Source organism: Protopterus annectens, chromosome 3.part1 (assembly GCF_019279795.1).
Source record: "Protopterus annectens isolate FY-2018-M chromosome 3.part1, PAN1.0, whole genome shotgun sequence".
In the NCBI taxonomy this organism is placed as follows: Eukaryota; Metazoa; Chordata; order Ceratodontiformes; family Protopteridae; genus Protopterus; species Protopterus annectens.
In genome coordinates, this window is record NC_056732.1 from 1,737,771,409 (window position 1) to 1,737,797,316 (window position 25,908).

General features: G+C 44.0%; 1 protein-coding gene across 4 annotated transcripts in view; it reads left to right on the plus strand.

The window, feature by feature from the left end:
* The window catches only part of CSNK1A1 (casein kinase 1 alpha 1), a 1,314,414-nt gene that overhangs the window by 1,134,434 nt on the left and 154,072 nt on the right, over positions 1–25,908 (plus strand). For all 4 annotated transcript variants that reach the window (XM_044067738.1, XM_044067739.1, XM_044067736.1 and 1 more), the window contains one exon: positions 24,082–24,188. In XM_044067738.1, coding sequence (XP_043923673.1) covers positions 24,082–24,188 — 107 coding nt within the window. The remainder of the gene's footprint in view (positions 1–24,081; positions 24,189–25,908) is intronic.

Genomic DNA, 25,908 nt, shown 5'->3' on the forward strand with positions numbered 1-25,908 from the left:
TACTATTTTGGAAACATTGGCATTTATCCAAAATTTAGCTTTCCAAGAGGGCAATTGGCATCTGGGGCAAGAAACACTGAGGAAAATGGCGTCGGCTGGTGCCTTTATACCCCGAGACCAGCAGAGGTGGCGTCGGGTGAAGTGCGACATCAGCGAAGCCGGACCCAGACTTTGGAATCCGGCCGACCGAAGGGCTGCCTGACGACAGGACAACCCATTTGTTATGACTGCAGATGCTATCCAGTTCGGACATCTACATTTATGGTAGGTACAAAACTGTACTTTTTGTACCTACCATAAATGTAGATGTCGAGGAATCATCTGCAGTCAGGATTACCCACCCTCCTTCCCCTCTGAGGTACTCCTAGGGTATTTGCCAATCTTCAGCTAGCTTGGGGGGGATCTATTATGGTGTATTTGTTTGTATATATGTACATACATGCTTATTTTGTGTGTTTGCTCTCTACTATTTGGAATCTTTGGCATTTATCCAAATTTAGCCATCCAAGAGGGCACCTGGCATCTGGGGCAAGAAACACTGAGGAAAATGGCGTCGGCTGATGCCTTTATACCCGAATAACTGCCGCAATGGCGTCGGGTGAAGTGCGACACCAGCCGAAGCCAGACCCAGACTTTGGAATCCGGCCGACCGAAGGGCTGCCTGACGACAGGACAACCCATTTGTAAAGACTGCAGATGCATTCCTCTCGGACATCTACATTTATGGTAGGTGCAAAACTGTACTTTCCTCATAGTACCTACCACCCTATGCATAGCTTTGGGACTCTACCCATCTGTGATTACTGCAGCTGTATGCACGATGAACATAGTACAGTTTTGTACCTACCATAAATGTAGATGTTCGAGTGCTAATACAGCTGCAGTACAGGTTTCCCTCCCTCCTTCCCCACTTGGTAAAGGCATGGGGCCTAACAACCTCTTCATACCACCTGACTGGGTTATCCTGCTATGTTTTATTTGCTTGCTTACACTGATTTTGCATTACATTACATTGCTTGCATATGTAGATAAGCCTTATTTATGTATTGCCTTCTATTTTGGGGGCACCTGACATCTGGGGCAAGAAAGACTGAAGAACATGGCGTCGGCTGTGTCTTATATACTCTGGCCTTACTGACGTCAGAAGAGTAAGCGACGACAACCGACGCCGGACCAAGACTTTGGAATTCGGCCGACCGAGGGACCGCCTGACGGCTGAAAACCCATCTGTGATTACTGCAGCTGTATTAGCACTCGAACATCTACATTTATGGTAGGTACAAAACTGTACTTTATTTCTCCTGCTGATATATCTCAATAGTCATGTTTATTACAAACTCTGCCTCATCGCAAGACAAAATAATAATTTTGTTTCAATATGTTGGCATTTAAACAATGGTTGGCAATACACTGTGTGGTCTATTTCAAATAATGCTTTATTTAAATTTTTTTTTGCTTTTTCACATGCCAGTTTGGGTCAAGTAAGTAAACACACTTTGCACTGTGGTTTTGATGCCCTAGAAGCTTCTTGCAGGGCAGCAGTCACTGGATCTGTCATTAAAAGACATGCATGATTTAAGGAACAACCCTTGCCAGACCATGTCAAATCAAAATTGTTGGATGCACCCTTGCACAAAGATATAACTTATTTGGTACTAAAGCAGAAGAGGTGTGAAAGATGGAAGAAAAAGCAAAATCTATGCAGACTGTTAAAGATTTCTTACAGGTACAGCCCCCTAGGTTCAGCAGGCATTTTCCTTCCAAGCACTGGTCCTTTACCTAGTAAACAGGGCCAGCCTAGGCCCTGTGGAAACAGACCTCCAAGCCAGCAGTCCCAGGGGTTGCAGCGATCTAAACAGTGGACTGCCTCCACTTCAAAACCAGGGAGTTCTAAGCCACCCCCTTATGGTAAGAATTCACAATGACTCACCCCCTCCCGACCTCGCCCACCATCACATACCCCTAGGAGGAAAACTCTCCTTTCACCCAAGCACCTGGACCACCATTACCAAGGACCAATGGGTTCTGAACATTGCGTCTCAGGAATACCAATTCTCCTTCCACACCCTTCCAACCCCAAAGGGGTTCCCAGGTTTACTACCAAATCAGTGGGCAGAGGCTCAAAAGCAAATCCATACCCTGCTCTCCTTGGGAACAGTAGAACACATTCCTGCAGAGCAGATAGGCCAAGGCTTCTACTCCAAACTTTTTCTGGTACCCAGAAAAGAGGGCAACTGGCCTCCCACCCTTTCCTGGTGATCCCAAAATTCAAAATACTCACCCTCCAGCAGCTGCTACCCATGCTCTCCAAGGACGCTTGGCTAGCCACCCTGGACCTAAAAGAGGCCTTACCTCCACATTCCCATCAGTGAGTCCTGCAGAAAATATCTTCGCTTCAAGGCAGGATCTCAACACTTTCAGTTCTCTTTGCATCCCTTTGGCTTATCTACTGCTCCTAGAGTTTTCACAGAATGCCTGGCTCCGGCCATTGCTTTTTGCAGACAAAGAAATATTCAAATGTACCCCTAATTTAGATGACTGCCTTATTCAGGCAGACAGCCAGGAAAAGCTGCTCAAAAACCTGGCCTTTGTAAAGGACCTACTAACCTCCTTCGGGTACACAATCAACAAAAAGAAATCCAAACAGGTACCCACCAAAAGGATAATCTTCCTGGGAGCAAGTCTGGACACAGCATCCCAGATGGCATGCTTAACACCAGAGAAATACAGATGTTCATCGTGTTACCCTGCTGCAGTCATCACACTTGGGTTATCCTGTCGTCAGGCGGTCCCGCAGTCGGCCGGAATTCCAAAGTCTTGGTCCGGCGTCGGTTGCTATCGCTTCTTCCCTGACGTCAGTGCGCCAGGGGTATATATATTGCATCCGACGCCATTTTCTTCAGTCTTTCTTGCCGCGCGGTGCCCGAAGCAGAAGCAGTTCGCAAGTGCCGGTCGGCCGACACCTGAGATTTTCGAAGTCGAATTTCAGATCCGAAGTCTTCAATAAAGCTAAGTACCCCGTTGGGGAAACTTTTCTTGCCTCAGACCGATGTCAGAAAAAGTTAACAATTGTATTTCTTGTAGGAAGCAAATTACCTCATAAGGATTTTCTTTCTTACTGCATACCTTGCCTAGGCCCAGACCACGACGTTACTGGTCGTCGTTTTTGTGCTAGGTTTAATAAGCGTACTATAAAAAGACGCTTTAATTTCGCACGACACTGCTTCGGTAGAAAATTTAACTACACAATGCCGTTGGAGCAACCGACTACCGGCGTGCACAAAAAATGCAAGGATAAGGACAGGCAGCCTAGACCCAAGCCAGACTCCGAGGCCTCGGCTGGACCGGTCTCTGGTTCACCTGTCTTCAGCGAGGCTCCAACACAGCAACTGACTACCGCAGATCTGGAACCAGAGACCGCTTCGGAGCCTTTGGCAGAGAGTGCTAGGCTGACGCAGCCATTTTGTTTAGCCCCTACCGACGACACTGCAGAAAGAGATGTCGGTGCTGCAGAAACACCTTCGGTTTCTGAAGGCGTTTTCAGACCGACGCTCACCATAAAAACGTATCCTAAGCTTAAGACTCCTGTTAAACCTAAAAAGACTGCACTTCAGTCTCCAGTTCAAGGCCCCATGCCTAAGAAACAGATGCTCAAAATGGCTGAAGATTTGATCTCTTTAATCAGGGGTTCCCAACCCCCCCACCCGACAAAAGGCCTAGACAAGAGGAAAGATTATGCCTCCTCTGATCAAGTGTCTATCTCCTCAGGCTCCTCTGAAGACCAAGATTACTCCTCCTCCCCTTATGAAGATTCTAATGCTGAGGATTCTATTCCCTCAGCTTCTCCTCCTGAAGACTACTCCTTTGGGGAAACTTTACACACTGAGGGAACATTTTCACTGGGAAGGTCAGGACTACTCTGACTCAAAGAAAAGGCTCAGAGAGTTTCTTTTACTCCCCCAGCACAGACCCCACTTGCCATCCCCCCAGTTTTAGACATTGTGGATGATGTTTACTTAGAATCCAGTGTGAACCCAGAATCTATGCCTCTTGCTCCAGCCAAACCTGACAGATACTATAGAGTGCCTGATTCCCACAAATTCCTTTATAAAAGCCCTGTTGCTGATCAGAGACTATCTCCCAGGGTCCCAAAGGGGCTAAGGCTTCTATGGCAAAAAATTATGCACCCTCTGAAAGGGACTCCAGAGCACTAGACAGGTGGGGAAAAAGGTTTACACCTCAGCCACTCTAGCTATGAGGGCACTAAATTGCCAATTTCACATGCTAAAATATCAGCAATTTCTAATGTCTCAGTTAAAACAGAAAATGAGCACACTCCCTCAACAGTCTGAATTGAAAGAAATGCAGGATCTGTTGCATGCAACTGAACAGGTGGGCAAACATACTTTACAATGTGGGTTTGATTCTTTGGAGACTTCCTGCAGAGCAGCTGTCACTGGGTCTGTTATACGTAGGCATGCTTGGTTAAAGGAACAAACTCTGCCTGATCATGTTAAAGCAAAGCCTCTAGATGCTCCCTTACAGCAGGATGTTCTTTTTGGAGTTAAAGCAGAACAAGTCTTAAAGAAAATGGAGGATAAGGCAAAATCTGTGCAGACAGTCAAAGATTTTCTACAGGTACAGCCCCCTCGCTTCAGCAGAAATTGGCCAACAAAAAATTGGTCCTTTCCAGCTACTGACAGACCACAGAGTGGTGAATACAGACGTCCAAGAGGCAGAGGACAACCACAAGCCCAATATAAACCTCGACAATGGGGCACTGCAACACAGAAGGGAGGAGAAGACAGGTCCCAAACTACCAGAAGGCAAACTCAATGACTTGCACCTCATCTGGCCAAGCAACACACTCTTGGCAGCCCCCTTGGGAGGAAAACTCGCACTTTTTTCAGACAACTGGCACACTGTCACAAAGGACAAATGGGTCCTAGACATAATTTCACGAGGATACAGATTCCATTTTCACACCTTCCCAATGAAAAGAGGAATGCCAAACCAGCCACAAAATCAATGGGCAGAGGCACAAAAACAAATTACAGCTCTCATGGACATGAGAGCCATTCAGCTGGTACCTACACAAGAGCAAGGCCAAGGATTTTACTCAAGACTCTTTCTAGTTCCCAGAAAGGACAATACCTGGAGACCAATTCTGGACCTTTCAATTCTAAACACCTTCTTACAAGTACCCAAATTCAAGATGCTAACACTACAGCAGCTTCTTCCCATGTTGGGCAAGAAAGCATGGCTAGTAACGTTGGACCTCAAGGAGGCATACCTGCATGTCCCTATCAGACAAAGTTGCAGAAGATACCTCCGTTTCATTGCAGGTTCAACCCATTACCAATTCTCTGCACTGCCCTTTGGCTTATCTACTGCGCCGAGGGTCTTCACAAAATGCCTGGCACCAGTAATTGCATACTGCATACAAAGAGGAATTCAAATATACCCATACCTGGATGACTGCCTCATCCAAGCAGAAAGCAAGGACATTCTCTTACAACATCTGGCTTTTGTAAAACATCTTCTAAGTTGCCTGGGGTACACAGTAAACAAAAAGAAATCAAAACTAGTACCCTCACAAAATATGGCATTCCTGGGTGCCAGCTTGAATACAACGGCCCAGAAGGCTTATCTGACGCCAGACAAACAACTACAACTGACTCAATATTTCAAAACAATGGCAACAAAGACCCAACTACCTGCAAGAAAAATTCTGCAGGCCTTGGGCTTCATGGCATCTTGCATACTACTAATACCATTTGCAAAGCTGCATATGAGGAAATTACAGTGGTACCTAAAAAGTGTATGGTCTCAACACAGCCACAGCTTGGACACAGTGATATCTCTTCTTCCCTGCCTACAACAGGAGTTTCTATGGTGGTCACAGGCATGTCACCTCAACCAAGGGTCAGCCTTTCACCTTGCCCCCAGCCAGGCAAACTGACAACAGATGCATCGGACTACGCCTGGGGGGCACACATGGCAGGACAGTGCGTTCAAGGCGTATGGACTGCAGATCAAAGGAATCTGCACATCAATCAAAAAGAGATGCTGGCTGTACAGAATGCTCTGACAGCCTTCAAGAATCTATTACATCCAGGACAACTTACAATAAGGACGGACAACACCACAGTAATGTGGTACATAAACAAACAAGGGGGTACACACTCCTACCCTCTATGCAGGCAAGCAATGACCTTGTGGAACACAGCTCTGGCTTAACCAAGTTCAGTTACAAGCTCAATTCCTGCCAGGAAAAAAGAACACATTGGCAGACGACCTCAGCAGAAACATCATGGATCCCCACGAGTGGAAACTGGATCCACAAGTATTTGCATTGATAACTCAAAAATGGGGCCTTCCAGACATAGACATGTTTGCCAGTCCTCAAAACTATCAGCTAACAAAATTTTATACAAGGATACTTCACCATCAAGCTTGGAAAGTGGACGCACTCTCATTCACTTGGAAAAACCTGACAGTATATGCCTTCCCTCCATTGCCTCTCCTCACAAAGGTGCTTCTGAAAGTCAGAAAGGAGAGACCACGACTGATATTCATAGCCCCAGACTGGCCACGCCAGCACTGGTACCCACTATTGAGGAATATGGCCCAGGGCCCACCTTGGATTTTACCACAAATTGCCCATTTGCTCACACAGCAAAACAATCAGATTCTTCACAGCCAGCTCAAAACCTTAAATCTGGCTGCATGGCAGATCACCTAAGCATCCAGCCTGCTCCTCTTTCCCAAACAGTTATGGATGTTATTCTGGAAGCTAGGAGGCCCAGCACCAGGAAGGCCTACTCGGACAAATGGAAAAGGTTTTGCGCCTGGAACCAAGCTGAAGGCCAAAACACACTTCAGCCTCACATGCCTCAGATTCTACAGTATTTAACTGAGATGTTGCACAAAGGACTTTCTTTTTCTTCCATTAAAATCCATGCATCAGCTATTTCAGCCCACTACAACACGGATCCACCCTTATTTTCACATCCACTTCTAAGGCAATTCCTCAGAGGGGCAAAAAACATTAGGCCCCCCAGGAGAGCACCTACACCAACATGGGACCTCAATTTTGTTCTGGAAAAACTTACGTTGCCTCCCTTTGAACCAGCTTTCTCTGCAGATCTACAGTTTCTATCATGGAAGACTGCCCTGCTACTAGCAATAACTTCAGCTAGAAGAGTCTCAGAGCTGCGGGCACTAATGGCTGTGGAACCTTTCCTCATTTTCCATCAAGACAGAGTTTCTCTACGAACTAATCCTTCCTTCATGCCTAACGTGGTTTCCAGTGTGGCTTTAAATCAAACCATCCACTTACCCATCTTCTTCCCAAATCCACAGAACAAAGGAGAAAGACTCCTGCATTCCTTGGACATTCACAGGCAACTTTGTTACTACTTGGATAAAACTAAGGTTTTCAGAAAGTCTGACCAGCTCTTTGTATCCTATGCTACAGCTTCACAAGGGAAGGCTATATCAAAACAAACCATTTCCAAATGGATAGGACATTGCATTCGTTTTTGCTATACCCATTATGGAAAACCAGTTCCTGCTACCATTAGGCCCCACTCCACCAGGCAACAGCTACATCTACAGCCTTCCTCAGGGGGGTTCCAACCAAGGAGATTTTGGAAGCTGCAACTTGGAGTTCAGTACACACCTTTACCAAACACTATCACTTACTACTTTACTCTAAGACTAGAGCTGGCTTCGCCACTGCAGTTCTGCAGGGCCTTCTAGCCTCCTCTAACCCTCTATGACTCCTCCACCCATCCTTAGCTTTGGGATTCTACCCAAGTGTGATGACTGCAGGAAGGTAACACGATGAACATAGTACAGTTTTGTACCTACCATAAATAGATGTTCGAGTGTTCACCCTGCTGCAGTCCAGGTTACCCTCCCTCCATCCCCTCTGATCTAACTAGCTAAATCTCTACAATATCTTCCTGATGTATTTGCTTATAGCTGGAGGGATTTTGTGTTTGTGCAAAAATTGCTTAATTTGGTACTAATTACTGACCACCTTTTTGGGGGCACCTGACATCTGGGGCAAGAAAAACTGAAGAAAATGGCGTCTGATGCAATATATATACCCCTGACGCACTGACGTCAGGGAAGAAGCGACAGCAACCGACACCGGACCAAGACTTTGGAATTCCGGCCGACTGCGGGACTGCCTGACGACAGGATAACCCAAGTGTGATGACTGCAGCAGGGTGTACACTCTAACATCTACATTTATGGTAGGTACAAAACTGTACTTTTCGTATCAGCTTACTTCTCTCAACTGGCCACAAGGCCCCAGCTTTCTGCAAGGGAAATCCTGCAAGCCCTGCGGTTCATGGCATCTTGCATACTCCATCCATATGTCAGACTGCATATGAGGAAACTTCAATGGCATCTAAAGAGCCTTTGGTGTCAACACTCTCAAGATCTGGAAACTCTTTTACCTATTATTCCTTGCCTCAGGAAGGAATTTCTTTGGTGGGCAACAGCCTGCTCCCACAACAAGGGACTGCCCTTCTCCCCACACCCTGCCACCCAGACCCATACCACAGATGCATCAGACTACGCTTGGGGTGCACACCTGGATGGCAGGTGCATACAGGGCCAATGGAACCCCCCCCAACAACTCCCCCTGCACATCAGTCAAAAGGAGATGATGGCTGTGCAGCAGGTCTTGATAGCTTTCAATCCCCTTCTCTCCAGGGGATCTCCTTATCAAAACAGACAACACCATTGTGATGTGGTACATCAACAAGCAGGGAGGGACTCACTTCTACCCGCTGTGCAGGATGGCCGTGACCCTTTGGTTTACAGCCTCTTCCATGCAACTACACCTGTTAGTGCAATACCTGCCAGGCTCTCTCAACTCCCTGCAATACCTGCCAGGCTCGCTCAACTCCCTGGCAGACCAATTAAGCAGAAAACTTTTGGAAGACCACACACACGCACACACACACACACACACACACACACACACACACACACACTCACACTCACACTCACACTCACACTCACACACACACACTGCATGGCATGGAAAGTGGATGGCCCTGTCCTTACCCTGGGTAAACCTTGCGGTCTATGCCTTTCCTCCTCTACCTGTCATTCCCAAGGTACTGATCAAATTAAGGGAGGAAAAAACAGACAGCACTGGTACCCCTTGTTGTGCAGCCTGTCCCCACTGCCCCCATGGAATCTTCATCAGATTCCCAACCTCCTAACCTGCAGGGAAGGGGAATTCATGCACCCCCAATTTCAGACACTCAATTTGGCAGCTTGGCTTATACCAATCTGCCATCCTCAGTAAATAGGTTTTGGATGTTATCCGAGAGGCCAGACTTCCTAGCACCAGAAAGTTTTATGCAGATAAATGGAAAAGGTTCTGCACCTGGATCCAGGCTAAGGGATCCAAATACGGCACAGCCCTCCATCTGTCTCATCCTGGATTACTTAGCTGACCTACTACACAGTGGTCTCTTTCTCCTTTATAAAATGCATGCCTCTGCTATTTCAGCTCATTTTCCCACTGAGCAGCCTCTTTTTTTTTTTTACACCCTCTGATAAAACAATTCCTCAGAGGGGCTAACAACTTGAGGCCCTCCAGAAGTTTACCAACACCAGCTTGGGACCTTAACTTTGTCTTTGAAAATCTCACCCCGCCTCCTTTCGAACCAGCTTCTTCTGCAGAGCTAAAATTTCTCTCCTGGAAGACAGCCTTCCTCCTGGCCATCACTTCAGCCAGAAGTCTCTGAGCTGCAAGCACTCATGACAGTGGAACCCTTCATCATCTTCCATGCAAACAGAATATCCCTCAATTCGTTCTTCATCCTTCATGCCCAAGGTGGTGTCCAGTGTGGCTGTCAGCCCATCCATCCATTTGCCCACCTTTGTTCCTAACTCTCAAAACAAGGGGGAAAGGATGCTGCACTCTCTAGATGTTCACAGACAGCCCAGATACTATCTCGACGGGACTAAACCCTTCAGCAAATCTGATCAACTGATGGTTAGCTTTGCTTCAGGGGCAGAAGGCAAATCCCATCTCCAAGCAAACCATTTCCAAATGGATAGCACACTGCATCCATTTCTGCTACAAACAGCATGGCAAGCCTCCCCCCAAGGAGGGGGGGGGTCAGGACACACTCCACCAGAGCTGCCTCCACTTCTGCAGCTTTCCTCAGAGGAGTTCCCACCAGGGACATCCCGGAGGCTGCCACCTGGACATCTGTTCACACCTTTACCAAGCATTACCACCTGCTTCTCTCTTCCAAATCCAGGGTGGATTTTGTCACTGCAGTCTTGCATGGCATGCTAGCCAGCTCCTAGCTTCCTTGACTGCCTCCACCCATTTTCTCAGCTTTGGGAATCTACCCAAATGTGATGACTGCAACAGTGAAACACAAGGAACATAGTACAGTTATGTACACTTACCATAAATGTAGATGTTTGAGTGTCTTCATTGTTGTAGTCCTAGTTTCCCTCCCTTCTTCCCCCTTTTTCTTTGTTACCTTTCTTCCTTGTTGTTCTCCTTTTCTTACAAGGGACATATTGGTATTTATTTTCCACTGGTGGGGTTCTGCCACCAGAGCCTGACCTCCTATTGTGGGGGCTCCTGTCCGGTTAGGGCAAGAAAAGCTGTTGTAATGGCATCGGCTGCCTTCCTTTATACCACTGATGACCTGACGTCAGTCTTCAAGCGACAGCAACTGATGGAGAAATACTAAGTCTCTGTTATTCAGGCCGGCCGAGAGCTACCCTGGCAGGGATAACCCAAATGTGGTAACTGCAACAGTGAAGACACTCGAACATGTACATTTATGGTAAGTGTACACAACTGTACTTTTCTGCCTTTTTCTTAGTATATATTTTTGTAGTTTTGAATGGAAGTTGGATATTTTCACTCTGTGAGCATTTCTCCTGTTTACTTCTCTATTAACAGTTTTCTTTATTTCTGCAATTGCCTTTTCCTGGGTTTAGAGTTGGTGTAGTTGATATAGGATGGTTCTTCATGTTTCACTGTTGCAGTCATTACATTTGGAGTATCTGCTTGTAGTAGCCCTCAATCGGCCTGATTAACAAAGTCTTGGGTCCTGCGTCGGATGCTGGCCCCTCTTCCATGACGTCAGGTCACCAGGGGTATAAAACATGCAGCCGACGCCATTACACCAGTCTTTCTTGCCGTGTGATGCCCGAAGCAGATGCAGTTCGCAAGTGCCGGTCGGCCAACTCCTGAAATTTTCGTTTTCGAGTTTCAGAACTGTAGTCTTCAACTAAAGTTAAGTACCCTGTTGGGGAAACCTTTTCTTGCTCCTTACCGATGTCAGTAAAAGTTAATAATTGCATTACTTGTGGAAAGCAAATACCTCACAAAGATTTTCATTCGTACTGTATTCCTTGCCTGGGCCCTGACCACCACGTACCTTGCTGTCGGTTTTGTGCTTTATTTAATCAGCGTAGTGTCTGTCATCTGTATATTTTCGCCTCTAAATATTTCGGTTCTCTGTTTAATTATCCAGAAATGTCTGTTAGCCATCCGACTACCGGGATTCCGAAAAAAAGCAAAGATAAAGACAGAGACAGGCCACCTAGGTCCAAAGCTGCCGACTACGCTTCTCCTAAGCCAGTTTGCCGGTACTCAGTGAGGTGCTTTCACAGCCCCACCCACTACTTCTGATTCGCAGGCCTCTATTGAGACCCATTCGGAGTCCGGTATGCTGCGAGCTGCTTCAACTGTGAAACCTGCAGATGTCTCTACCTTGGATGGGTCCGGAGCAGCTGTGCAGGCACCGGCTTCTGAGGGTGTATTCAGACCTATGGACTGGCATATTAAACCGACACCTCCTTCTTCATTTAGGCCTAAATTTCGAACCATGCCTAAGAAACCAACGCCTAGGCCGCATGCTCAAGTCTCTATGCCTAAAAAAACAAATGACAAGAATGGCTGAAGATCTTATAACTTTAATCAGGGGAAGCCAACCTCCCCCTTCTAAGAGACCTAGGACTGAAGTTGTTTGAATCTTCTGACCAGGATTTTGATTTTTCTGATTCTTCTGATGATCTGGATTTGCCCTTATCTACTTATGAAGATTCTGATGCAGAGGACTCTATTCCCTCTGCTTCCCCTCCAGAGGATTTCTCTTTTGGTGAAACTTTCCATACTCTAAGGGAGCATTTCCACTGGGAAAGCCATGCGTTTTTTGATTCCAAAAAGAGGCTTAGGGATTTCTTACTCCTGCCTCAGCATAGGCCTTTAGCTATACCTCCTGTACTAGACATTGTTGTTGATGCTTTTTCGGAATCTAGTTTGGCCCCTGATTCTTTGCCTCCTGCTCCCAGAAAACCTGACAGATATTACAGGGTTCCTGATTCAAACAAGTTTCTTTTTAAAAATCCTATTGTGGATCCAGAGACTATTTCACAGGGACCCAAGGGCATTAAAGCTTCTACTGCTAAAAATCCTACCCCTTCTGATAGAGACTCCAGGGCGCTGGATAGATGGGGTAAGAAAGTTTACACTTCTGCAACCTTGGCCATTAGGGCTTTAAACTGCCAGTTTCATATAAAGTATCAACAATATGTTATTGGGTTGCTTAAACAGAAAATGATGTTGATTCCTGACTGTGCTGAAAATAAAGAATTACAGGATTTAATGCATTCTGCTGAACAGGTGGGTAAACGTACTTTGCAATGTGGATTTGATTAATTTAGAGGCCTCTTGCAGGGCTGCTGTTACTGGGTCTGTACTCAGAAGGCATGCTTGGCTTAAGGAGCAGTCTTTGCCTGATCATGTTAAAGCGAAACTGTTGGATGCTCCCTTAAATCAGGACCGCCTGTTTGGCAACAAAGCTGAGGAAGTTCTTAAAAAGATGGAAGATAAAGCTAAAACTATGCAAACTGTTAAAGATTTCTTGCAAGTTCAGCCTCCTAGATTTAGTAGGCATTGGCCCTCTAAGAATTGGTCCTTTCCAGCCCCTTCCAGATCTTCTCAAGCCAAACCCAGACACAGCGGAAACCCCAGGTTTCAGTCCCAGGGGACACACAAGACTAAGCAGTGGGGGATTTCTGCACCCAAATCTGGGAATAGTTCCCCCTATGGAAAACTGTCTCAATGACTTGCTTTTAAAACTTCCAAGCACTTCCCAACTGAATGCTCCTTTAGGCGGAAAGATTGGTCTGCAGGCCAAAAACTGGTAACTCATTACCCAGGACAAATGGGTTTTAAATAGTGTCCCAAGGATACAGATTTCACTTCCACAAGTTACCAACACCAAGCGGGTGGCCAGATCTACCCCCAAATCAGTGGGCAGAGGCCCAAAATCAAGTTCTCTCTCTTAAGCAAGGGGGCTAATCTGTTGGTACCAGAAGAGTAAAAGGGACCAGGTTTCTATTCGAGACATTTCCTGGTACCCAGGAAAAGGCAATACATGGCGTCCTATCCTGGACCTTTCTACTCTAAACACCTTTCTGGTGATTCCAAAATTCAAAATGCTGACTCTTTACCAGCTGCTTCCTATGCTAGGCAAAGATTCATGGTTGGCAACACTAGACTTAAAAGAAGCATACCTGCACATCCCTGTCTGGGAGTCTTGCAGAAGATACCTACGCTTCAAAGCAGGCTTACATGCACTATCAGTTCTCTGTACTGCCCTTTGGCTTATCTACTGCGCCCAGGGTATTCACAAAGTGCCTAGCTCTGGTCATTGCATTTTGCAGTCAAAGACATATTCAAATATACCCATACCTGGACGATTGTCTGATTCAGGCAGAAAGCCAGGACATACTTTTAAATCATCTGGCCTTTGTTCAAAGGGTGTTGATTTGTCTGGGGTACACCATAAACGAAAAGAAATTACACCTGGTACCCTGATAACAAATTATATTCCTGGGAGCAAGCTTGAATACAACTTCCCAGATGGCTTTCCTCACGCCAGAGAAACAGATTCATTTGACAACCTACTTCAAACAAGTGGCCACAAAAACCCTGCTGTCTGCAAGGCAAATACTGCAAGCCTTTGGGGTTCATGGCCTCCTGCATTCTTCTAATTCCATATGCAAGGCTGCCTATGAGAAAACTACAGTGATATCTCAAAAGCCTATGGTGTCAACATTCACAGGATCTAGAAGCAGTGATTCCTTTCATACCTTGCCTACGCCTAGAGTTCCTTTGGTGGGCAGAGGCCTGCCACCAAAACAGGAGACTGTCATTCACACTACCCCCTGCCGCCCAAACCTTAACAGACGCATCAGACTATGCATGGGGGGGCTCTCCTGGCAGGGAAGTGCATTCCAGGCAAATGGAAGCCAAGTCAAGTGCACCTGCACATAAATCAAAAGGAAATGCTAGCTGTGCAGAATGCTCTGCCAGCCGTCAAGGACCACATTTTTCCAGGACAACTAATGGTAAAGACTGACAACACCACTGTCATGTGGTACATAAACAAGCAGGGGGAGTACACATTCTTACACCCTCTGCAGACTAGCCATGGCATTGTGGAACACATCCTTGAGCTACCAAGTGAATTTACAGGCTCAATTCATTCCTGCCAGGAAAATTAAAAAAACTGGCAGACGGACTAAGCAGCAACCTCATGGACCCACAGAAGTGGAAACTGGAACCAAGGATTTTCAACATATTGACAAGCAAGTGGGGGAGCCCAGATATAGACCTGTTTGCCTCCCCCCAAAACCATCAATTGGACAAATTTTGCACAAGGATTCCCCACAAGCTAGCTTGGAAAGTGGATGCTCTATCCATTATTTGGATGCTCTATCCATTAGTTGGAAAAACCTATCAGTTTATGCCTTTCCTCCTCTGCCTCTGCTCTCCAAGGTACTACTAAAGATCAAACAGGACAAGCAAAGGAAGTTTTTAATTGCACCAGACTGGCCATGCCAACACTGGTACTCCCTCTTGTGCATTGTGTCACTCTTGGCCCCATGGCACCTGCCTCAGACTCATTCCCTGTTTCAGCAGAAACCAGATTTTGCACCCTCAGCTGCAAACCCTGAACCTAGCAGCCTGGCTAATTACCTAATCTCTCCTTTACCATCCCTCAGTAAATCAATGATGGATGTCATTTTAGAAGCAAGAAGGCCTAGTACTAGAAAATCTTATGCTGCAAAATGGAAAAGATTTTGTGCCTGGAATCAGTCTCAAGGGATGAGCGCAGCAGTGCCCAATTTACCTCAGATTCTACAATACTTGACTGAGATGCTTCGTAAGGGCTTGTCCTTTTCCTCCAAAATTCATGCCTCCGCCGTTTCAGCTCATTGCAGCACAGAGACTCCCCTCTTCTCTCACCCACTGCTCAAGCAGTTCCTCAGAGGCGTCAGAAATTTAAGGCCACCCAGGAGAGCTCCACCTCCAGCCTGGGACCTTAACTTTGTCTTGGAGAAACTCACTCTTCCTCCTTTCGAGCCAGCTGCTACTGCAGATTTAAAATTCCTTTCCTGGAAAACAGCTTTCCTTTTAGCAATCACTTCTGCAAGAAGGGTGTCTGAATTACAGGCCCTTACGGCAGTGGAGCCTTTCATCATCTTTCAAGCGGGACAGGGTGTCCCTCAGAACCAAATCCCTCCCTCCTTCATTCCCAAGGTGGTATCCAGTGTGGCTCTTAATCAGTCCATTCATTTGCATACCTTCTTTCCTAACCCACAGAACAAAGGGGGAACAAATACTGTACTCCTTAGATGTGCACAGGCAACTTAGATTTTACTTGGGCAGGACTAAACCTCAAAGGAAATCTGAACAACTGCTGGTGACATTTGCTGCAGGGACAGAGGGGAAAGCTATTTCAAAGCAAACCATTTCAAAATGGATAGACCACTTCATTCATTTCTGCTATAAGCACCATGGAAAACCTATCCCACAGGGCATCAGACCCCATTCAACCAGGGCTGCATCTACCTCCACAGCCTTTCTCAGGTGCATTCCTACCAGGGACAACCTAGAAGCTGCTACCTGGAGTTCTGTACATACTTTCACCAAGCATTATCATTTGCCAATTTTCTGTAAATCCAGAGCTGGCTTTGCCACTGCAGTCTTGCAGGGTCTTATAGCTGGTCCTAATTCTCTTTAAATTCCTCCTCCCAACCTTAGCTTTGGGAGTCTACCCAAATGTAATGACTGCAACAGTGAAGCACGAAGAACATAGTACAGTTGTGTACACTTACCATAAATGTAGATGTTTGAGTGTATTCACTGTTGCAGTCCTGGTTACCCTCCCTCCAGCCCCCTTTCTTCTTTTGGCTATACCTCTACACTCACTCACTATGCTCAAAAAGCTTTTTGGTGTATTTGCTTTTTTGTTGGTGGTATATACTTGTATTTATAGATTTTATTTCCCAGTTGGGGGCACCTCACATCTGGGGCAAGAAAAACTGATGTAATGGTGTTGGCTGCATGTTTTATACCCCTGATGACCCGACTTCACGGAAGAAGTGACAGCAACCGACGCAGGACCCAAGACTTTGTTAATCAAGCCGACTGATGGCTACTGCAAGCAGATAACCCAAATGTAATGACTGCAACACTGAATACACTCGAACATCTATATTTATGGTAAGGGTACACAACTGTACTTTTTTCTGCCTCACAAAGTGCTTTCTTTAGAAACCAGTGGGTGGGGAGAGGGGCTTTTCTTTGCAGTAGATTTCCCAGGACACTTCAGGTGAAGGTAGAGGTGGAAATTGTAACAGATTCTGCCCTAGGGGCAGGAGTGGTCTGCTGAATTGAAACCTTTTTCTGGCAAGTCATTCCAATGCTTCTGAAAGTTTGCATGACTGCTACACTCTGGAGACTCTTGCTCCCCACCCTAAGGTATGGGAGGCCATCATGTAGGATGCCTGGGTGTTGATTAATTTTCAGAGGTTGCACCATTCCCTTTCAGTTTACCCCCAAATTGAGACAAAAATCCCTTTCAAATGTGCCACCCCATCGATGAAGGGAAGCAGCAGCAGTAGCTTTGAAATCTGTTCGTAAAATAAATTATCCAAGAGATCCTGACAAGTCAGAGGGGATCCAGGGTCTACTCATGATTTTTTTTTTGGAGCCAATGAAAAACACCTCTCAGACCTGTTTTGTATCTAAGCAAGTTTAAACTTTTTCATAAAACAGACCAGGTTACAAACGGTGATAGTGCAGTCCGTTTTACTTGTACTGAAGGACAGTTTGATATGCATGGAGGACTTCAAAAATACCTACTATCAGATAAAGGTAGTGAGCCATTCCAGGAGGTGCCTGCACTTCAGGCTTGAAGCCAGTCACTACCAGTTTTGAGCACTGCCATTTGACCTCACCACAGGGCCCTGGATGTTCACCAGTTGCATAGTAATGGTAGCAGCCTGCCTCAGACTGCAGCGATTCCAGGTCTTTCTGTGCTTGGATGACTGGCTTCTTGCAAGAAATTAAAGGGGATTGGGTGATTCAGGCAAGATGCTTCTTACTTGGGCTGTGCCTCTCCTGCGGTATTGCAATCCATTTCAACAAGTACAACTAGAACCTTTTCAGGCCGAGTTTGTTGGATGCCATTTGGACACCACCAATCAGATTTGTCAGGCTACCTCCCTCGAGATTTTAAACGTACATTTCAAGGCATTCACATTTTGTTACTTCAGAGGCCATTAACTTCCTTGGTCTTTCCTCCTCTTGGTAGCTGCTGTGGGTTTTTTTGTCCCTCTAGCCAGGTTCTTCAGTAGACTTCAAATGTAGAAATAACCAAACTCCAGTAAACCACCAGGAACAGTGTTGCAAAATCCAATAGAAAAAAGGCTCACAAAAGTAGAAACGCTTAATTTATTTAAACCAGATAAAAGCTTTTGGGATGTACCTTTCTTCAGTTATCAAAGAATATATTTCATATAGTCATCTCATTTTATATTCTCAAAGACATAACACATGACACAGTCAACCAATAAAAAAACATTGTATTAAATAATTAATCTAAAAATAAGTATTAACAAAAAATAAAATACAAAAAATAAGTATATATAGGGCACATTTAAAACAAATACTTGTATATTTTCATATTACTTGTACTTCATTTTCAACTAAGTAAGGCTTTATAGTAACCATATTGTTTAAACCAGGAAACTATCCGCTTCTAGTCTGGTTATCCACCCATATTCAGCTATATCCAATCTATTAATCATACCACCCCCTCTTATATTTTTATAAACTTCCAAGACTTTAAATTTAAAGGTATGTACAGTGCCATATTCAGTAACATGCTTAGCTAAAGCATTTATCACATTTCTCCTTATATCTTACTTATGCTCTATGATTCGGTCTTTTAACCGCTTAGAGCATTTACCCACATAAAAACGTGCATCTTGTACATGTACCTAAATAAACAACAAATGTATTACGAGTTGCTTGACATTTTATACTGTATCTATTTTTAGTTATTGGGTGCTCAGTCAGATAGAAGACAAATGTTACTGCAACTACAATTATAGCAGGGAAGTGTCCCTTTCTTTACAGTACAGTATGCCCTAGTGTCAATCTTGAAATCTTTATAACAAAGTTGTCTCCAAGTTTGTGCTGTTTCTATATGTAAAATAGGGCCTTTTCCCCAATAGTTTTTCAAGTTCTGGCATTGAAGTTAATATTCGCCAGTTCCTTTTAACAATATCTTCTATATTTGTAGTTGTAGTAACATTTGTAACAACACATGTTTTTATGTGGGTAAATGCTCTAGGCGGTTAAAAGACTAAATCATAGAGCACAAGTCAGATATAAGGAGAAATGTGATGACTAGCTAAGCATGTTATTGAATATGGCACTGTACATACCTTTAAATTCAAAGTCTTGGAAGTTGTTTATAAAAATATAAGAGGGGGTGAGATGATTAATAGATTGGATATAGCTGAATATGGGTGGATAACCAGACTAGAATCTGATAAGTTTCCTGGTTTAAACAATATGGTTACTATAAAGCCTTACTTAGTTGAAAAGCAAATGAAGTGTATAAGTAATATGAAAATATACAAGTATTGGTTTTAAATGTGCCCTATATATACTTATTTTTTGTATTTTATTTTTTGTTAATACTTATTTTTTAGATTAATTATTTAATGTTGTTGTTTGTCTTTCGACTTTTCCCCGGTAAGGGGTCGCCACAGCGGAACTCCGGTCCGCTAATGATTGGCAGTAGATTTTTACGAAACAGAGGTGCTAGCTTGATGCGAAGGCATGCCCATTTATGCACGCATGTCTTTCGAACGCTACCCAACCGTGGGGAGGACATGCAGACTCCACACCGAAGGCACTCTCAAGCCCAGCCGAGAATCGAACGGGAGAACCTCTTGCTATGAGGTGGTAATGCTACCGCCGTACCACCGCTTATGATGTGTTTTTTTATTAGTTGGCTTTGTCATGTGCTATTATGTCTTTGAGAATATAAAATGAGATGACTCTGTGTGAAATATATTCTTTGATAACTGAAGAAGGTACATCCTGAAAGCTTTTATCTGGTTTAAATAAATTAAGCATTTCCTTTTTTCTATTGGATTCTTCAGTACACTTGTCAGTCAGAAGTCACAACTTGCCCCATGACCTTTGCATTATGCATCCTTAAAGACTAACCTCTCTTCTGTACCCAAAGTAGTGAATGAAATGCCTCTCAATCCTAAACCACAAAACAAGGGTGAAATACTGCACTCACTGGATGTGCACAAACAGCTTAGATTGAAGTTGGGTAACCTTGTCTTCAAAACAAACCATCTCCAACAGGAAATCTGAATCCATCGCCTCCTGTTACTCCTTACATTTCAAATCCTCGCCATTACCCATAAAGGCCCATTCCACCAGTGGAGTCTCCTCATCTGGATTCATCTTCAAAGGCATCGACTCCTGATCTGGAGGGAGCCAACTGATTGGCCATTCACATTTTTGCTACGCACTTCAAAGTAGATGTATTTTCCAGATCTAGAACCTTCCTTACTGGATTTGTCCTACTAGGATTGGTAGACAGCTGTCCTTTCTCTAACCCATCCACCCATAAAAACCTACAGCTTTGGGAATCATCTGTCAGCATTTGAGTACTGCAATAGTGATCCAAGGAAAGACATATTATAGTTGTGTAAGAACTTAACCATAACAGTAGAGGTCCTGATCACATTTGCAGTATTACATGCATCCTTCCCTCCTTCCACTTCCCTTGTCTGTCTTCAGAGGCCTTTCATTATTTTGAGGACCAAGTAGGTAATAGTTCCCTTCCCCTCTTATTGGCTGGAGTAGTTCTTTATAACTTGAATGCAGGCTCCTGCTGGGACTCCTGGCTTTAGATAGTCTGAAGAGCTTACACTCGTATGTCTGCTTATGTACCACCCACACACCCGTGGACTGATTGTATACTGGTTGTGTGGTTCATCAGGAAGGTTTTGGCATGCCAGTCTAGATGTCTGGTTACCTCAGGTGGGCTAATCCTTCGGTATTGAAATATTGCAACAGCATGTACTGTTATGGTGTACTTTCTCCCCCAAACACTCAGGAAAGGGAGAATCGTGACACCCCCTCCTCCTTATAGTCTTCCTAGCCCATTACAAGAGGTCAGTCATCCATCCCAACCTAAAAACTTTCATTCTGACAGCTTGGATGATTGGTTACTGTCTGTCCAGAAAACTTTTTTCCATAGCCTGTCCTAGACCTATAAAAGTAATCTTAAGATTATGTTTTGATTAATGATTCATCTTAAGATGTGTAGTGCCTTGTAAGGGTATGTACAGAGGGCCAAATTGCTGCTTCTAGAATACTTCTAGAATCTGGTAACAGTGATCATTTGAATATCTGTTATGGTAAGTTTACTTACACAACTGTACTTTCTAGTCCAAAATTGCATGCTTCAGCTGTATCTGCCTGCCTTACCATGCCCTCTTCTGGTGTATGCTCACCCATATGAAACCGTTCTTAGGGCTTGCATCTTGGGCCACGTAGTTTTTAACCTCCTGGAATGTAAATTACATGCTGGAAAAACTTAACTCTGCCACCCTTTGAGCCAGCGACGGCTTAACTCCAAAATGTGCTTGCACGAAAAACATGTGTGCTGCTGGCACTCACCTCAGCCAGTCGTAGCTCCAAGCCACAAGCCCTGAAGTGCAGACACCTTCATTTTCTACAGGGACTGAGATAGCTTGGGAACTAATTCCTCCTCCTTGCCCAAAGTGTTGTCAGAGGTCGACTTAAACCAAACTGTTTATTCCTCTGTATTCTTTTCCAACAGAGAGTAAGCAGGAGAGAATACTTCAGTCCTTAGATGTGCACAGGCAACTAAGATTCTGCTTAGGGCAAAATTCCCTAACAGATCTTATCAACTCTTGGTGGCTTTTGATAGAAAGGAAACAGAGAAGACCACTTTGAAAAAAGACCTTTCCAAAATGGATTGCTAACTGTATTTTTATTTTTGTTTTGTTATTCTGAACATATATCTGGAAAATTCTGAGCCCACTCAAAAAGAGCAGAAGCCACCACCACACTATTCTTTGAAGGGACTCCTGTACAGACTGTCCTAGAAGTCACCACTTGATTGTCTGTGCACATGTTCACCAAATACTGTCATCTTGGTGTCATATCCAGAGCTAGAGCCGGGTTCACCTCTGCCATTCTGCAGAACCTGCTGTCCCCTGAGTAGAACTCTATCCAGATCTCCTCAATAAAGGTTTGAGAATCTTCCAAAGACTTAATATGGCAACATTAACTGCATTGAACACAGTACAGCTGTTTGGATGACTTGCATTAATTGTAGCTTTTAGAGTAGTTCGATTTTTACAGTACCCTTTCCTGCCCTTTTACCCTTGGGGTGAGTGTACTGTCTATTAATTGTGTCCCTCCCAACTTCCTGCTTCATTAGCTCAGTGTTTCCAGATATTTTATGGCCACAATCTGTAGCTTTTACTATTGATGCAAAGGAAACAACTGGGCCAGTAGGGGATGTGTGCTGTGGTTGGAAAAAGACTGGAGAAAAAAGATGGTGGTAGACAGATTTTCTGTAAAATCTTTGCATTACTCAAATATTCCAAGCTGGGCTGCCATTGTAGTCTAGAGATGACTTAGTGACCAACATAGAAGGCGTATTGCAGAATTTCTCCTTGTTAAGCTTATAAATGATTTTTCAGTCTACCCATAGTATGCTTAACCTTCTGTGCTAAATCATAAGCTGCTAACAAGCCCCATCTTATAATTGGGTGTTGGATTCCTTTTGTATTCATTGACCATATCATGTGACAGTGAGCAAGTCATTTAGACAGATAATGCACCTGTGTTAAACCTAATGTTATATGAATTTACCAGGTGGGTTTACCCAGTTTTAACCAGTAACTGCATTTAGGCCTCATATGTTTAGCCAGTTAGTAGGTATGTTTTTAAAAAATATATTTATGATGCATGTCTTGAGTAGCTGGTCCTTGCTGCAGAAGTTGGTCTCTTCTTCCCTTTGGTAATTTAGAGGCTTGTGCTTTGTGTTAATCTAGTCGTATATAATTTTTGCAGGCAGTGAGTGCAGGGTTGCACCTGCTGTAGAAGACTTATAGGTTTCATAGGTCTTAAAGGAGTAGTTGAGGCCTCCTTTCATACATTCATTATTTCGCAGCCACAGCAGTGGCTTGCTAAATGTTTAGTTTTTACTTGACTTGAAGGATAATACATCATTGGATGCAGACTGGTTGTGTTATCTGCAGATCTCCCATACATTCCTAGTACTTCCTGGGCCTACAAATTTTAAGGTATCTTGTAATGGGAGTAGCTCACAAGTTGCAGTTCTTCCAGTGAAACACTCTTGAATAATAATTGTAGGTCTAGGAAGTCACTGAATTATTTTGCATTGTGCTTGCAGCTGTTCCAGGGTGTATAGTTTTGTATGCAGATTAAAAATAAGTTCAGGATTTCAATGCGTTTTTTATATGTTTTGTAAATTAAATTTAATTAGGGAAAACACTGCAAAATGTCGCATTTGACCCATCCAATATTGACTGCTCCATCACAGTTTATTTTACTATTTGTTAACATGGTTGGTATGCAGGTCCAAAGACCCTTTACAGAAACAGCCCGGACTGAGGCAGCAAACAAACAGTAAAAATATTTAGACAGCAGCTCTGTGACAAGGGCTGAAAAAATAATAGATTGCGTACAACATTTAAGGCAAAATCTGTATGAATATAGTCCTGTACAAATGAGATTAATTTAAATTGCCTTTATTGGTTCTCCGCTTTCTGTGTAGAATTAATGCAGATGTTTTAATTGCATTGTCTTCCGTAATAGAAAACCATTACAGATTGAGTCATTTTCAAGCCAGTCACTTGTATTCAAACACTTTAATAGCGGATTCTGTCATGTGCTTCTACAGAGAGTATGTAGCTATGGCATGCATTTTTTTTCTTTGTCCATGTTACATGGACAGTTGCAAAGAGTTTTCCATCTTTTCAGTTAGTATCCATTGACTGCCCGTTTGAATTTCATAGTTCATTAAACACAGGTGAGTCTTCTGTACTTGTCATGCAGTATATACCAATAGTAAGTGATTTATGCAGCACTGTTTCTCAGTAAAAAAAAAAATGAGAATCACATTTCTTTGAGAACTTGTAAAACAATATTTCCAAGTTTTAATTTCTTTAAGTAAGGAACATAAACCTTTTATATTTCTGCAAGTGTTCTAAGTTATGTTGTATGAACAGAGTTCAAAAAACTGAATTTTTCTCCAGCCTTTTTATCCCTGCACCTGTTTCTCTTCCTATATTTTTCCAGTTAATTAGTTGTGTTCCTTTGTTGTCAGCAAGATGGTTAAACCTGACAATCTGTAAGGGCTTGTTAATGCACCATATTGAGTTCAAGCCTTAAGTACTTTCAGGAAATGTTCAAAACAGGTATACCTTATGTTCATAAGATTTTGCATAGCGTACTCCTTAAACCTTCTGTTCATTACTTTTGGGTGTTGTCTTATTTTCCAGTGTCTGGGCAGAATGTGAAATCAGTTTTGTTTACTGTTCAAACTACAATTGAATGCATAGGTTTACATTGGAAATGTTAAGGAATCTTTATGCTATAAATATTTCTCCATTTAGGGGTTCCCAGCTGAATTTGCCATGTACCTAAATTATTGTCGTGGACTGCGTTTTGAAGAAGCACCGGACTATATGTACTTGCGGCAGCTCTTCCGTATTCTCTTCAGGTAAATAATGGGTTATGTTTTATGGAGATTAAAGCTATGGTTGTTGTTAACTGCTGACATATACTGTGTATCTTGTTTTGGTTAGCTACTTCTCTCTATAAGCTGTTTTACTATGCATACTTGGAATAATGAAAACAAAGTTGCAGATGTTCTTCGTCTTCCATTGCTGCAGTCCTGACTATTGGGTATAGTCCGCGTCCCAGTCGGCCCGAATACCAGAGTATAAGGCTGACGTCGGTCAGGGCGCATTAGACTGACGTCAGTACGTCAGGGTACTAATGCGCATGACCGACGTCATATCCCCAGTCTTTTTTGCCGCATGGTCCGATGCAGAAGCAGTTTTGCGAGTGCAGGTTGGCGTACTGAAATATTTCGAAACCGGAGTTTCAGACCGAAACAGAGTTGGCTAAGTACCCGTTAGAACATTTTGGTTTTTCTTGCCTCAGTATTTTACGGATGTCAGAAAAAGTGAATAACTGTATTTCTTGTGGGAAACAGATACCTCATAGGGATTATCATACCTTGTGTATACCTTGTTTAGGGCCTGAGCACGACGTTGTTGGTTGCCGCTCTTGTGCTAGGTTTAACAAACGCACTATTAAGAGGAGGTTAGACTGTGCCAGGTTAGTGTTTGGGAAGCGTTGCAATTATAAAATGCCGTCGGATGCTCCGACGCCCGCTTCCTCCAAGAAGCGCAAGGATAAAACAGTGAAGCCTAGGGTTGAGGAACCGGCAGTCCCGGACGTCGGTTCTTTAGAAGGCTCAGTGGAGCCGGAGGTTTTGCCAGGAGTTTCCATAGAGTCCCAGGCAGAAACTTTACTCTTACAGGATGTGCCTTCTCAGGAGGTAGGCCAGGCTGAGGGGCTTCTCAGGTGACTGTTCTTCCCTCTCTTCCCAAGGTAGTTAGGGCCTCTCCTTCTGTTGCCAAAACTTCTTTGAGAGGTAGGCCTACTTCAGCTTCAGTGGGGCTTCTCCTAGCATTTCGGGTTCTGTTCCTAAGAAACATATGCTTAAAATGGCAGAAGATTTGATTACTATGATTAGGGTTCTATGCCCCGCCTGATAAGAGGCCTAGGGTGGAACCGGAGTTTGATAGTTTTGAACAGTGTTCAGAGGCTTCAGAATCTTCTGTGGAAGATATGCAGGAGTTTCCTACTTATTCTGATTCTGATGTGGATGATTCCACCCCTACAGCTTCTCCACCTGAGGATTTCTCATTTTCAGAGACTTTGCATTCCATGAGGGAGCACTTTAAATGGGAAGGCCAGGATTACTCTGACTCCAGGAAAAGGCTTAGGGAGTTCTTGTTTTACCCCAGCATAGGCCTTTAGCTATTCCTCCTGTGTTGAATGTGGTGGAAGATGTTTTGCAGAGGCTTCCCTGAACCCTGACTCTTTGCCTCCTGCTCCTGTTAAGCCTGATAGGTATTATAGGGTGCCCAAGCTCATAAATATTTGTTTAAGAGTCCTAGGGCGGACCCAGAAACTATTTCTCAAGGGCCTAAGGGTGTAAAGGCTTCTGTGGTTAAAAATCCTGTTCCCACTGATAAAGAGGCAAGGGCTTTGGATAGGTGGGGAAAGAAAGTGTATACTTCTTCCACTCTAGCCATGAGAGCTTTGAATTGTCAGTTTCACATGCTAAAATATCAGAATTATCTCCTTTCACAATTGAAATCTAAGGTGGATGCTTTGGCGGAAGGTATTGAGTGTAAAGAGTTGCT